This window comes from Melozone crissalis, unplaced genomic scaffold, assembly GCF_028551555.1.
Source record: "Melozone crissalis strain CALT ecotype California unplaced genomic scaffold, PUWL_Pcris_2 ptg000006l_1, whole genome shotgun sequence".
Taxonomy (NCBI): Eukaryota; Metazoa; Chordata; class Aves; order Passeriformes; family Passerellidae; genus Melozone; species Melozone crissalis.
Window position 1 is genome coordinate 13,764,537 of NW_026535784.1, and position 16,063 is coordinate 13,780,599.

General features: G+C 38.4%; 1 protein-coding gene across 4 annotated transcripts in view; it reads left to right on the forward strand.

The window, feature by feature from the left end:
- NSD2 (nuclear receptor binding SET domain protein 2) overlaps positions 1–16,063 on the forward strand; it is a 74,526-nt gene that overhangs the window by 12,574 nt on the left and 45,889 nt on the right. For 3 of the 4 annotated variants that reach the window (XM_054295696.1, XM_054295693.1, XM_054295695.1), the window contains exon 2: positions 1,594–2,219. In XM_054295696.1, coding sequence (XP_054151671.1) covers positions 1,623–2,219 — 597 coding nt within the window. In that variant the 5' untranslated portion in view covers positions 1,594–1,622. Of the gene's footprint in view, positions 1–376; positions 398–1,593; positions 2,220–16,063 lie in introns of those variants that run through there. The other variant, XM_054295694.1, reaches the window with a different exon arrangement.

Genomic DNA, 16,063 nt, shown 5'->3' on the forward strand with positions numbered 1-16,063 from the left:
TTGCCTTGTTTAATGCCAGATTTTCAGGCTGCTGTTTGTGCCTGGAGGGAGAAGGGTTTTCATCTCTCAAATGAGTCTATATAGCTTGTGTGGAAAGACACCTTTTTATCTTGTAGATATTTTAAAGCAGCGTGTTAGGGAGATGGGGCCACTTGCTAAGGAGAGATGGAGTTAATGATTTTTAATTTTTTTCTGCATCTTTGTAAATGAAAAGGTTTCATGTTCATCAGCTGCTTTGAATTCAAGCTTGACATCCTTAAGAAGCTTTGGCAGGATGCAGCAGTGCTCAGTTATGAACATGTTTACATTGCTACTCCTGATGTAGGAGCTATCAAAAATGCAAGTTGGAGGAATATGCCAGTTGTAAGCATTATAACTGTGTGCATTAATAAACAAGGTGAGATTCAGAAGTGATTTCTACCATAGCAACTGACAATTCAATAGTTATTCATCATGGTTTTTGCTGCACTTTTTTGGGAGCACGTGAGACAAGATCTGATGAAATTTTGATTCGATGTGACAGTCCTTGGACTTAATCATACATGAAATTGGTTACCTTGAGCATGGATATGATGATTATTGTGCTGAGCTTTCATAATATTTCTGATGGTGTATTTTTCTATATTGTGTATATACTGGACCCAGTTATATGAAGAATCTATGCAGGTGAATTTTAAAAATTGAAACCATCATCTTTAGGAGCACAAAGGAGTCATTCTGCCAGACTGATTTGTTTGCTACAGTGGTGTAATGTGAAATAGGCAGGGTTAGCTTTTGGAACCCTTGTAGAACCTGTTTAGGGCAGAAAATATTGCAGTTTTAGCTTGTTGTATGTTTGCAAATTTCTGTATGAAAAGTGGGTGTTAGATGATATTGCTGCCATGAAAAATCTGAAATTCCAGGAGTTGTTTTGATCATTTAAATTTTGTCCAGTATGGTCACTAGCCTGATGGGTTAGCTGTTTCCCAGGGGGCTGGTGTTCCTGGCCCAAAAGACTCACTCTTTATTCATTCTTACAGCCAGAATGCTTTGAGAAATGTCTGGAGACTGTCTGAGCTGTGGTGTTTCTGCAGGGGGTGTGTTTTGATGGATGGTTGAAGTTTGGAGAGGGAGGAAGGGAAGCTGTGATGCTGCTGTCCATAGTGTAGATGCTACAGGAACACAGCCTGGGGGCTTTCTGTGCTGGCACAGCCTCTTGGAGATAAACTCATCTGGTTTATGTTTTTAATAATGGTATTAACTTAGGTCTAACCTCTTGTTTTATCTAGTGCAGTACCTTTGTGTAGCTATTGTAAGCAACACTCATGCTGTAGATGGTTTACAAATTGTTAAAATGAAAGCTGTGATTTTGCTTTCCACTTTCAATTTAATAAAATTAATGATTCATAGATGTGTTTTTCTTGGAATTTTTTTGTAATGCATATTAACAGATACTGAGGCATTTTGCCTTGGAAGATTGTAAACAAAGCTTTTTATAGTAAAAGTCTAATGAAGTACATTGAGTTTTATAGTAGTGCTGATGTCTATCTGAGTACTTAATAGCTTTTGACATTTATTGTTAAAATTTTTTTTTGCCTTTTTGTCTTAATATAGCAGTGTAAGACTGGAAACATCTGGGCTGAATGGACTTTAGCATCAAAAGAAGTTCTCAACTGTTAACTCAAAAAATTAACTGCATCAAAATGAAGCAGGTACCAGAAATCCTTGGAAATACCAACGGGAAACCTCAGAATTGTGAAGTGAATCGTGAATGTTCCGTCTACTTGGGCAAAGCACAACTTTCTGCCACTCTACAGGAAGGTGTCATGCAAAAATATAATGGCCATGAGACTCTTCCATTTATTCCAGCTGATAAATTGAAAGATCTGACCTCCCGGGTGTTTAATGGCGAGTCCGGGGCCCAGGATGCCAAGCTGCGCTTTGAACCTCAGGAAATAAAGGGAGTTGGAACACCCCCCAACACTACTCCTATCAAGAATGGCTCTCCAGAAATAAAGCTGAAAATCACTAAAACCTACATGAATGGGAAGCCTCTTTTTGAGTCCTCCATTTGCGGAGACAATGGTGCAGATGTGTCTCAGTCAGAGGAAAATGAACAAAAGCCAGCAAATAAGGAGAGGAGAAGCAGAAAAAGAAGCATAAAATATGACTCCTTACTTGAGCAGGGTCTTGTTGAAACAGCTTTAGTGTCAAAGACTTCAAGCACCACTGAAAAGAAGGTAGTACTTTTTTTTTAATGTTTTCTGTGTTTTGTGAGGTTTATTAATCATACAGGAGTTTCAGTGTTTGTATGCTCATCTTCAGGGATTTAGTAGATGCCTCACAAATGGGGGGAGTAATTTTCTATGCCTCTCTTTGTCTCAAAAAAAGAACAGATGCACTCTAGTTCTGGTACCTGTTTCTTCCCCAGGATAGGAATGCCCCATAAATTCAGTTTCCATATCAGTAAAGTAAGTCTCCAGAGCAAATCAGGGCATGTGGAAGTATGTGATGCATGAAACAGAAATTTCCTCTAGACTTGTAGCCAAGACTTAGTCACAATGTGCACCTGAGCAAGGAAACTGAGGTAGAGGTGATCTTTAACTCCTGGAGAATGAGGTATTATGGTTTCTTAATAAGCAGATGTTTAAGTAAAGAAACCTTCCTTTTTCTCTATTTCTGGTTCTGAATTAAAAGAAAAACGTACTCAGCAATCAGCTGGCTGATCAGCAGGCCTCTTTGCCATCAGATTTTGGCAATTGGAACGTAGTCCCCTTGCCTATTTGTGATCTGAAAAGAGCTGGTTTTGCTTGCTATAACCCAGTGACTTATTTTAATTGAAAATATCTTGGTCTTGTATTTGGTGTCATTAATTTTGTGGTCAAGCTCTTTGGTTTTTTACTTCTTTTAAACATTGGCAGAAATGTTTAAACTTTTTTAATTTGCCTTACCAAGTTGTAAATAAGAATTCTCCTGGGAACCCTTTTCCCCCTTTATTTAGCTTTTATTGCAAGACTCCATTTAAAGGAATGTGGTTGGCAATAATTTTATCTCAGAGGAAAAAGCCTACATAGCAGGGATACTTCTATGTATATTGAGTTTCTCAGTGAATAATTCAGAATGGTGCTGTATAACAATGGTGAATGTTAATGAATGGTTTGCATTGTTGAAAGGTCCTGGTTTTGGACACCTTAAACACAGAACCTATGTTATGGTTTTCTGTCAGCTGCAGTTAATCATGGACTCGTGGGCTGAAAAATGTCTCTAAGACCATCCAGTCCTGCCATTAACACAGCCCTGTTGATTGTTACTTTCTTCCAAGGTCACACATACAGAGAAGAAACAGAGTTGCTGTATTGCTGATTTTATTTGCAGTTCTTTTCAATAAAACTAAATAATAAATGAGTTCACAGAACTGGGTAAATGTGTCTCTAGGTATCAGAAATATTTATCGTTTGTTTATGGTTTGAATGTGTGATTTATGCTAAAATTATCAATACTCATGTTTTCAGGAATGTTGTTCAAGAGTTTGTTGTCTTTAATTTAGTTAAGGAGAATGTTTTAACACTAACTGGTTCAGACTTTCCTGAATCATTAGTCAGGGGTAAAAGGTATGGGCAGAGTTGATATTTTGAGTAATTATTTGTCCAGCTCATTGTTAATAAGGGTAAATTGGACTAAAAGGTGGCATGTTTAATAGCATCGACAACTGAAGCATATTTGTGTGGGTTTGTTATTTTGGTTTTTTTCAGAAGGAGGAGGTGATATTGAATATGTCAACAAATGCAGTTGGTTCTGAAGCCCTTTACACTGGTTGTCCATTGAGTATGGCATTTCATTTTTCCTGGTGCACAGTTCATTTAAAATGAAAAGAAAGATTTGTCTGGCATCTTTAAGTTGTCTTTTGGGCAGAAATGATCAGGAGAAAACCACATCCGCACTGTTTCCCAGAGGGGCTGGGGCTCAGTGGCTGCAGAGTGATAGGGTTATTTGGTTATTTGCTCCTGTGCCAAACCCCTGAGCTACCAAACCACCCAGTCGAGGCAACCCCCTGCTCCATCTCCGCCCTTGTAATATTGCAACCCTGCTCTTTTCAGAGAGTTTGAAACACAGGGTCACACTTCTGGCTTCTTTTTTTCCTAGCATAGTGCACTTTAAAGCACAAAGGTCAAAAGGAGAAGCATTTAAAGGTTGCAAGATGTTATTTTATAACTCCTTGATTGTAAAAAACCTGGGGCTTTTCTTTCACAGGGAGGGTTTGCAACTCCTGTGCAGGTTTAAAATAAGGAAAAATAAATATGAAGGAACATGTGAAGGAGATTTTTCAAATGTTTGTCTGTGTGTACTTGTCAGGCTTGTGACATACATGAGTTTTCTGTGATGATAACTGTAATGTCTTAATATCAGTGTTCTTTGGTTTCAGGCTCTAGCCTGAAACTCCATGGCCAGCATCCAAAGCCTTAATGTTAGTGCATAATACTGTGGTTTTATGTGGCTGATTGTGGCTGCAAAGTGGAAATTAGGTAAATATCCTTAGAGTAAAAGCTGATTCATTTTGCACTCAGGTACCTGTTTATTGTAGGTTACAAGTTAATGCAGAACCTGTTTGCCTGGTTTTATTTTTCATCTGGTTTCTCTCTCAATTTCTTGTTGTCCAGCCTCTTACTCTTTTGATTTAACAAAAATCACCATGTTTCAAATGCTGCCTTTTGTGTAGGGTAATTAGATCTCTGTCTGATGGACACAGCAGATTACTATTGCACTGAGGTGAGAGGCATATCATGTAACAAATGTTCCAGCGCTCTGCTGTTGGGTTCTTGTTGTTTATGCATCTTTTGTTAACAGAAATGAAAGCTATTTAAAACATTGTCTGTGAGTTAGTTTTCAGCTGGGAGTAAATGTGATCTGCCCAGCTCTCATGTTAGATTTCTGTTGATAACCACCAGCTTTTCCAGGCCTCTGAGAAACAGCTGTACTGCTTTCATTTTTCCAGGGTAAAGGAGATGAAGTGGGACAACCTGTGCCTCTTTCCTCCTCCTCTCCCTCTTTTCACCCTTCTTCTCTCCACCTGAGGAGTTTAAAATCCAGGCCTCTCATGATAAGGCTTGGTTTCACAACTCTAAAGCCAAGGCAGTGCACCCCTGGACATTCTGGGTATGGGTGCTGGGTATCACATGTTAGAGGTTTGAATCAGTGCCAGAATCGTGGGCTCCTGGAGCTGCTCATGTGCCATCCTGGAACTGGGATTTGTCCTGACTGCTTTCAAGTCACTGTTTTCACTAGATTTTCTTACTCGTTGCTCGTGTTAGAAGTGAAGCAATCCTGTTTGGAGGAAAACAGCAGAGGTTTATTTCATATATTAATATGAAGTAATCCCAGAATGATCCCTAGAGCAATGCAGGGTTTCTGTACAGGAAACAGAGAGTACATACATGTGCAGCTCCCATGCTGGGGGTCCCTGGGTAGGTCTGTGCTCTCTGACCGTGGGAGCAGCCCAGTCTGTGATCCTGGCACATCTGAGCTCATTCTGCAGAAGCTGGGATGGGCTTACAAGTGGCAGTTTGCCCTTTTGGCTGGGCTTCCTGGCCTGGCTTCCCAGCACGGGTGCAGTAGCTCACAAAAGCAGCAGCACTGTGTCCAGAACAAACCTGGAAGTCCACATCTGCTCTACTTGCTAGTTTAAGGTTTCCAGCTGTGTAATACATGTACATGATCCAAAAACTTTACCTTCCACATAGCTTTCTAGCCACTTTTCATGTAGTTCTCTTCTAGTATTATACCAGAAACTTGGCAGGTTTTTACTCTCTCTCTGCAGGATATGGCTGATAATGACCTTGCAGTAGCTACATGGGGGGCAATTGCAAATTGCTGGAGAAATTCCACTAGTCCTTGTCATATGTTTATGTAGCTATTTCACCTTCACAGAGAAAAACTTTCTGGCTAGCTCCCTTATATCCAGTATCTACATACTGGCAAAGATTTAAAAACCCAATGGGGGTAGAACTGAAACAGTCTGACTATGGTCTTCTAATAGTGTCTGTGGTAACTAAATACAGGAAGCTGGGGACCACTGAAGGTGATGATATTTCTCTGATGTTTGCATCTAATCAGGTAGAGGCCAGCACAAAGCAACAAGTTCATTTTATAATATTGGAGAACTGAGTTCATTGAATGTTTTATTATCCCATTGCAGATGGTACAGACAGACCCCAAGATTGCTCATTTTGTCTTAATTTCAAAAATAAAAGCAAGTAAAATATGTGTTTTCAGGAGAAGGACTTGATTGTTTCTTATCATCAGTTGTTAGGAATTCCTGGTAAAGTACAGTTACTGTACCTGTGACAAAATGTGCAGCTAAGCTGTCACAGGAGTCAGGATCTGTAGTTGTAGGATAAAATTAACCCAGTTATGTTTTCCTTTTTAATAGACTGTCTTGAGGTATCAGATCCTGTCTTCAGGCAAGCGATGACACAGGCTGTCTGGCTGATGTCACCAGGATCCCAAAGGAGAAGGACTAACCCTAGAAATCTCTTCAGAAACAATAGAAATGACTTACCCTTTTTGGAAGAGTTTCTGAAGTACTGTTTGGCATTAGCCCTTAGTAAAAGATTAAATTTAGCTAAGCCTTGAGAACTTGTTAGTGCTAAGCAGCTCATGATGTGCACCAGTAATTGTTACTTCAGTACTTAAATTATTTTTTTCTTAATGCCTCATTGGGAAAGTATCTTAAAGAACCACTTGTTCTTTAAGAAGCACTAAAAAGCATACAGCATTGTACTGGTTTGAGGGGAGATTAGAAGCTGTGAGTATTCTCAGAGTGGCTACAAAATTAATTGCAGAAAACCTGAGTATTTGTTCAAGCTTTCCATACCAGACTTCCTGTTCTTGTATGTAAAAGTGGCTGATTTAAGTGCATTTTTTACGTAAAACTGTTGTCCCAAGAAGTGTTCCCTAAATACATTTTTTGTCCTCTCTCTTCATAAACACATTGGTGGGAGAATCCAAATGGAGTATGTGAAGTAATATCTTGAAGTGTTGGCAAAAATACTGTCTAAGAATAGCACTACCAAGGTGGATCAAGGAGCCATTTAATTCAGCACCTCAGCTCGGGGTAGGGTTCAGTGGAGGAGGCATAATGGGGAATACAGATATTGCAAATCACAGAGTGATGCTCCTTTTGAATCTACTCAGCCTCCAGCAGATTGTGACTCAGAGGTTTCTGGAGCTGGTGACTTTGTATTTAATGGCTCTAGATGGCTGAATCCATGGAAGGAGGCCTCAGCTTCTTTTTGAGCCAGTGTGAGCTTCTTGCATCCAGTACCTGAAGTAACATGGCAATAAAGCAGCTCTTTCACCTTTTCAATTTGCTGCCTACTTGTTTTGCTAGATTCTGCCATAATAACAGAAATACGGATCATGGACTTCTCTTACTGGTCATTGTGTAGATTTCTCAAAAACCTGCTTTATTTTGAATTTCAGCTTGTCCAGTACTGGTGTGTTGTTCCACATATTTTAGAAGCAATTCCAGAATGCTACTTTGTGTTACCCTGTTTCTGCACTGTGCCGCCCTTTGGGTTCTGCTGTCTTGTTTATTTTAGAATAAGGAACCAGAACAATAGAGGACATTCAAAATATAAATGTCTTGTGAATGCATACAGTGGCATGTTAATGATTTTCTATATTGTTCTCAATTTCATTATTTTTCATTATGAATAATACTCAGCATATTATTGATTCCTGACTGCTTCTGAACCCTGAGCCAGGTTTCTGTAGAAAAGAGCTGACCAGATGTAGCTAAGTCAATTCAAAGAATGTTGGCATCTCTTGCATTTTTTTCATATTTATCATTGGTTTGTGCATTCCAGTGCTTTTTTATTTTGGTCTTTTGGGCATTATGGTGGACATGACAGATGAAGTAAAGTGGTGAGTAAGCCATCTTTGGAAGAACTAACATCCCTTTACATGTCAGCAGCAGTTGGTGTTGAGAGATTAATGGCAGTTTCTGGTTTTATAAGCTGACCAGATTTATTGTCAGTTGTTGCACAGGTAATGTCATGATTTAAATGATTTAAAATGTCAGCTTTTCCTTTTCCTCCTCCTGTATTGACCACTATAGGTTGGTTTGGCAAGGAATTTGCTGCTTGTTTCACTGTTTGTTTGGGGTTTTTTAGCCTTTCTCTTGCTCTGCTCAGTGTTCTGCTTAACCAAAATAATGCATGTGTAAGTCTCACATGTAGCAAGGAGTTAGATCTGCAGTTTAGGGTTGTGTTACTTGGATGGATTTACAGGCAGATATTTGGGAAACATTAGTGATCTGTACCAGATGTAATTTCTGGCCCTTATAGCCCCCTTCTGTCAAGAAAGAAAGATATTTTGTAGTAACCCTTAGGCAAAGTAGCAAAAGCAAAATATTTTGATCTGTCTTGGAGCAGTGGGTTCAACCTCCTTTACAAGTTTCCTTGTTTTAGAGTGGATTTTATGTAGGGCAGATGAACTTCAGGTTCTCCAAAAGAGGTCTTTGTCCACAGACACCAATTTTATGTTTGTCTATTACCATCTTTCATCATCTTTCTATTATAAATAAAGAGATCCAACTGGGCTAGCTTATATTTTTGCTTTTTGTGAATATCTAAAGTTATAGGTATTCACAGGAGTTGTGTTCCCATGCATCATAAAATAGTAGTAGCTAAAACTGTATATTGTCAATAATCAGAAATTAATTCCCTTCTCAGAAGAACTGTTTTTAAAAATTACTATTTTGAAAGCTCACTGGAATAGGGGAAACTGAGTCTTGTGTATATCTTTGTTAAACAAGCCCTGCTGTGCTTGTGTGAGAAGGGAATTTGTGACCTCATAGCAGCAACTAATGCTAAAAAAGCTTGATTTTGTTTATTTTTTGCTGTTTTGTTAAATAAATGTCAACTTGAGTGTATGTTGTGGATGCTTGTGATGAAGTGAAACAATTTGGGATCTTAGTTCTGCTAGAATTGACAGCACTTTGGTTATGTTCGTCATGATTTTGGACTGCACACATTGCCCTATTTTAATATTCATATGGGGTTGAGGTTTCCCAGGCTTTCTGTAGGTTTTTATTGCTGGAAATAAGGGATGTTTCAGAAATAAGCTTCAGCATTGCCAAGTTAAGGTAGTGTTCAGGATTTTCTTGGTTGTCTTCCCCCACCTGTCTCGGGCTTTTAACCACTGATTTGGCATTTCATCTGTAGAAGAGAAGGCCCTACTAGGTGAATGTAACAGGAGAACTTGTGAAAGTTCTTGTGCCTGCTTTTAGGTATGGGAATTTATTTTAAAGATCTGATCTCTAAAGCAAAGTAGTACGTGGACTATGTCAAAATATTAGTCAACTAACAGAGCCCTTTTATGCCCAATAATTATTTGTTGTGTTTAAGCTTAGTCAGCTGCCTTCAGAAGTGTTCTTGTTATTAAAAAAAGAAAGGCAGAGATAAGTCTCTGCCTTCTCCAGAAAAGTGTCCTGTAAATCCAGTGGCCTTTAGGCAGTGCTGTCCAGACCTGGGTTTTTCAGTTTTCTGGCAATATTAGGATTCAGAATGTGTACCCATTCTGTCCTGGATGTCTGTGAGCTGCCAGGAGGAGGATACCTGTTCAGAAAGTGTCCTGGGCAAACTCTGTAAGGGTATAGAAGAGTGCTAAAGATAAGGATCTGTTACAGATTCTGATCTTGAAGAATGTAGATAACATTCTTGCATCTTGAACATGCAGATAACAAGCTACATATGGATATGGCATTCTGAAAATCTGTAGGTATGCTGAGATGATTTAGCTTTCACTCTGTTATCCTGTGTGAAGTTCATATGGAAATTGTTCAGAAATAATCATTTCTCATGCCAGAGTTCCTCATGGCTCTGCAGTTATGTTTTTACAGATTTCTGTAGCATCTTGTATTCACACTGTCTTTTATACCCAGATACCACATCAAAAGTTTAAACCTTTGAGGGTGGGTGAAGGTCAGATACACAGGATATAGGCAGAAATCTTTTTCTAATACACAGTATAAAAGATGGGCATATTCATTGTGATCAAACATTATCTAATTTAAATCTCTGAAACATAAAACCTTTCATTAATAAGCCAGTAACTTAAAGTTTAGGAGGTAATCTAAATGAAAATGCAGAAATTCAGTAAAACAGCTGAAAGAAACTAATCTCCATATTTTTAAGAAAAACTGAGGATTGGGAAGTGCTCCAGATCTCACGTTTTACTGAATCTGTGAGTGATTGAGTCTGTTTCTCTTCAGCTCTTTACTCTGAAGGAAGAGTTGTGTCCTAGTTACTAAAATATCATTTAAAGTTTATGTCTGAAATACTTGCTTATATAGTGTTTGGGTAAAGGAAGACTGATTTCAGTAGACAGATTTGCTTTTAAATGGAATTTTCTCATCTGCTAGAGACTTGCTAATGAGGGAACCAAAGCCAGAAAAAAAAAAAGAATTGAAATGGAACCAGGAGTTTACTGCTTGATTTGAAAGACAAATTTGAACTTCTGTCTTGTTTTAAAATCCACAACCTACATTCTGAAAAAAACCATACATCCCTGTCTAAACTTCAATGAATTTTATTCTCTTTTGTTTACTTTCCCTCCTGGAGAGAAGCGTCCTGCATGGTGACACTCAGCCTGCTGTTCACTATCTGCTTTAGATGAGTTTGTGGGAAGAAATGGAGGAAACAAACCCATTGTGATAAAACTTAATATGTGGTTCAAACAGCCTCAGCCAGCACAGAAGAGTTTTCAGATCTGCAGTGATTTTCTTCAGCATTTTTTTACATTATTTTATAGCTTTACCATCTAAGCATGTTGAAGGAAAAAAAAAATAATCTGGGTTGTGGCAGGAAGATAAGAATATACTGTCTTCTGCAAACATAATTTTTCACACTGTCAGATTTGACCCCCTTTTAGTGATAGAAGAAATTAAGTAAGTGGTTAGTAATAAAAGAAAGCGAAAGGTAACTTGATGAAATACATTTAATGTAATTGCTCTCAAAATTGAATTTATAAGATTTTAGTTAAATCTCTAGTTTGGTATAAAAGAATTACAAATTAAAAAACTTAACAAGCCAGTTCAGAATAGAGTTTGTTTGTTTTTCTGTTCTGATGTAGACATTTCATGTCCTCTTCCCCCTCAGCAGTCTTTACCTCACTGTATATTTTATGAGGTTGTTGCAGATTTAATTGTGCAGATATGGATGCAATGGCCTTTTGGGAGCTGCAGTCTTTTGAATGCTCTGTTGTAGTGTCCTCTTCTTTTACTGAAGATGGAACATAAAACTTTGCCAGTTCACTGCTTCTTTCTTGGTTTCTTCATCCTTCTCCATTTTGTAGCAATAATTCCACATTTTTCCTTAATCTTGTGAAGTTCTGGTTTACTCTTTACTCTTCTGCCTGAAACATTCTCTCTGTAGGCAGTGGTTTGCAAGTATGTAATTGCACAGCATTCTTCCATTAGGTAGTGAACAGAATATAACAAGTGAAGAAGCTTTAGTTTTATTCTTAATATATTCAGTCACTTGTCATACTATCTGAATATATTCCCCTGCATCCTAGAATGTGGGAGATACTTGAATAAACATAGGGCCTCTCAGGCCCTTTGGGGATAAACAGATTCACTATAATGTGTGCATTATAATCTTAAAAATTTAAAACCACTTAGGCAGTTAGGGTTGGGAGGATACTGTATTTTTACAGGCAGAATCCCATAGAATGATGACATAGAATGAGACTTAAGTTGCCACATTTGTTATTTGAAACAAAAGTACATACAGAGGAGTTTGCACTGCTTTTGATCAGATGTGGTTGTAGTTTTGGGGTTTGAAGTGATTTGTTTTAATGAGATTTTTGTCCCCAGTCACAGAGTGAGAATCAGCCATTTCTCTGTGGGATGACAAAACGTCACTCTTGGGGACAGTACCTGCATCCCTGCGTGCCTTGGGCTGAAGACTGAATGTGGATTTGTCTTTTGGCATATGAAATTCCTGAATTTTTCACTAAACGAGCACATAATTGTTATTGTGGTATTGTGAGGAAGGAAGGCACGGGATTGTTGTCCTGTTACTTTGATTTGTTGTTTTTTTAGGTTATAATATCCTTAGTCGTTGGGGAATTCAAGCAGTAAAACATTACAAAAATAATATTTTCTGTTCTGTTGCTCTCTTCTTCTCTAGAAACACCAACCACCTCTCCTGAACCTCTGAAAGGAATATTTTTTGTACTACCATTTCCTTAGTTCTCTATCTGTGCTGATAGACGGGGAAGACAAAACAAAACATTTTCACTTTTATTTTCATTACACAGAATCATGAGAGACAGTAGGAGTTTTAGCTGGCAAAGCACAGCACAAGTAGATAGCAGGAAGAGAAAAATAATGTGTGTTTGGTCAGCAACCAGTCTTAGCTTTTTCCATAGTAAATCTTATTTTTTTCCATAGGAAGGAAATAGCTTTGACTAAGTTTGTATGTTCTAACTTCAATTCAGAATGCATTTTAATTGTATATATTCTGTTTAGGGGCCTTGGTTATTCTGGTTTAGTTTCTTTGCAATGTGAGGAGCTTTCTTTTTCGCCTGGCCTGCAGCTGGACCTCCAGCAGTCTGTGTTTGTAGCAGAGCCCTCTGTTATAGTGAAAGTGGAAGTTCTTTGGTACAGAGTAAAACTGAATTGAAAATGAAAACGGAAATACCAGATATCTGCAGCTTAAACTGTTCAATATGTACTTCCTAGTAACATTATACAGAAAAGAGCATTTACTGTCTTCACTTGTCTTAATGGTTCATACTTTTTTGTCCAGTCTTAAATTCTTACGGTGTTGTGGAGACTTGAGAACTTCACCAGTTCTCAACATTGTCTAATCCCTTTGTGACAATCAGCAGAAGACTTTTTTTTTATGATTTCTATAGCTTTTTAAGTTTATATAGTGAAGTAGTAGTTCTTTGATGCTAAAGGTAATTTGCAATAATTTTGAAGGGTTATAATTCCTTGCATATGTGTGCACATGAGCATATACACACAAAATAGCTGAACTACACCCAAAACACCACTGTGTACTTTTAAAAGGGATAAAGTAATCTCAGTCTGGCACCATCTAATAAGCCTTCTAGGTGTTTTTTAAAAATCTACCTTTCTCCCTTGTTTACTAAGCACTCATCGTGGTGTTTTCACAGCAGAGTCGACAAACAAACCTAAAGCTCTCTATGCAGTAAAGATGCTGTCCTTAAATGAGTTTGGTTCTGGTAATTTAAAGATACTTTTAAACTTTGAAATGATCTATTATTCATGGTGTGTTCTTGTCTCATCATATTCAGGCAGATTAGAACTAAATGGAAGTTGATTGGATTTTTTTGAGCAAATGTAGCCAAAGTTAATTAAATACTAGTGTTTTCTGTGGCCAAGCCACTTCTTTGGGCTGGTAGAATGCTGACAGCAGTGTTGTGAATTCTTGTCAATCTGCCTGTCACTCATTGCCTGTGAAAGTGCTGAGGGAATGACAAACAAATCTGTCATATGTTAAGGAAAGAGGAAAAGCATGTTAAATTTTTGTTTTATTTTTCAGTTCTTCTCAGCCTATTGCAGCTGATGGCCCAGATGAGTTTTTGAGGATGCTGCTTCTCCTCTAGTCATAATTTCTCAAAGGGAAACTCAGCTGCTGTAAAGGACTTCCTTAATTTTCACATTCCACATCCTCCTGGACAAAATAACCTTGAAGTCCATCTAGCTGCCTTTCCAAGCAATTGTTTCATTGCTCCAGAAAGTCAGGACATTCAGTGTCTGCCATCCTGAGTAGTGCAAAGCCTGTGGAATGGTTTGTGTATCCAGTGTTAGGATTAGTCTCTGTGGGAGTCATCACCTCCACCTCAGCACGGCCCATCTTTGTAAATTCTGTGCAGTCTCCTGTTTGAAAGAGGAACAAAATCTTCAAATTCCTCAAAGTAGAAAAGTACTCTGATCCCAAGCTGTCTCCTTCTGATGTTTAGTGTAGCTGGTTTAAAGTTTGGGGCTGGGGTGACTGAGGGGGGAGCTCCTCAGGCTGCAGAGCTTGCCTGTAACTAAGGATGGAAAGCTCAAGGAAGTTCTGCAATTGAATAGTTTTAATTCTGGCAAAACTGCAGTTCAAGGTAATGGAATGGGGCATATGCAGGGCACTCTAGACTTACTTAGCAGTGGCAGAACCAGAGAGTGTTTTGTGCTCCTCTGCAGCACAGGGATGCTGCTGACATTAATGGGTAGGAGATCTAATTACAAATGAGAACAATTTCAAGAACAAAGAAGTTATGAAAAAGACACAAAGGAGCCAAAATTTGAGAGGAAGGTATTTTAAAATAGTTTGATTTTGTGTGATCTTCCCTTTCTTAACAGTTGTGTTGTGAACCAGGAATTTCCCATCTTAATTTTTTTGCTTAAATATCATTGCAGGAAGAATTGGTCAGGCCTGGCAGGAGATGTTCCCTGCATTCTTCCTCTCTTCTTCCCTGCACTCACACAGCCCACAGGACTGTGCTTCTATTCTAGTCCTGCCTCTCCATCTTCATGGGTGCACAGATGCCCTGTGCTGTCTGACCACATATTGTTAGGAGTTCAGACTTCCCTAAACAATTTCTGTTTCCTTTGGGAGGAAAAATAAACTGCAAGCTGAATTGCTTTTCTTCTATACGATTTTGTAACTTGACAGTGATCTCCTATTCTTTAAAAATGCAGAGAATACAGGTGTCTTATAAAGGAGCTTCAGTCCTCAGTGTATGAGAAGAGAGGGGGTTGGGTGGCAAATTTGTTTCGAAATTATTTTTCCCCCCCCTTGTATTAATAATTAAAATAACCCTAGCTGGATACTGAAGTAAAATCTATATATATGACTGTGAAATCTGTGCATGTGACTGCATTTGGTTTGCAAAAATGTTTCTGAGAAGGAGTATTGAATAAACTGTTGGTGTCCTACAGCTGCATGTCCAAAGTGCATGCCAGGAATTGCACCTCATTGCATACTGTTGGGGTACCTATGGAATACATCAGAGCAATTCCCAGAATGAGAAAATCAAACTAAACCAGAATGGTGTGGGAAGGTAAGATGGAAGTGAGCAAGTGGTGAATGTTTTCTATGAACTTCTTAAAAATCTCATATGAGAGCTCCATGGATATCGAATGCTGTGCTGTATTTTGCCATTCTGTTAAAGTATGAATGTTTTATCAATAGAAAAAAACATAAGTACATCAAACCCACCACAGATAAACCTTGCAGGTTTTATCAGAGCCTGTCATTTTTTTTATCAGGATCTAGTATAGTAAAAGTATTCTGGGCTTTTCTAAAATTTTGTGAAGTGCTTGTAGACGCATTGGAATGTGATATTCTCCCCTGTACTGCCACCCCTTTTATGTTATGCTGCAGTTAGAAGCACTGCTAGAGCCTTTTCATTATTCCAGCCAGCTCCCTCTCAGACTAGAGTCATAAATCTTTGTAGCTTAGTTGCACTTTCTGAAGAATACAGGGAGTCATAAATTAAAAATGAGTTTCAGACTCCTGAGTAGCTTTCACATTTCTGAAAAGTTGATTCATTGAAAAAAAATTCCATCCTACCTCTTCAGCTGAAATGCTGAAGTTGGTTTGTTGTGTTAGGATTAATGTTTTTCCAGACCTGCCCCTGACATATGGGCTTCTTAATTTTTGGTTTTTAAGCATAACTTTTCACATCATGTTTAACTGCTAGAAAGAGCATTTGATTTTTCACATCTGCTTGGAATCTCTTTGGTCTGTTGAGAGTGCTGGACTTGAGGCAAGCTCACAGGAGGGGTTTTCTGACAGTCTTAGAGAATCCTCAGAGAGACAAAAACCTTGAGACATGGGAATGTAGCTCCAGCTGGAGTCACATGAACCAAGTCTGAATTCACCAGAAAAGCTGAATCACTGGATGAGTAATTGTCCCTAGCAATCAGAGGACTTGGCTTCATGTACGTTTACCAAGCAGAGTTTTAAAAGCTTTGAGAAATTGATTTCTAAGTACGTTGAGTTTTAGGGGGTTTGACTGGATGTACCTCTCCATGTTTGAGTTGCAAATAAATCTCTATGCA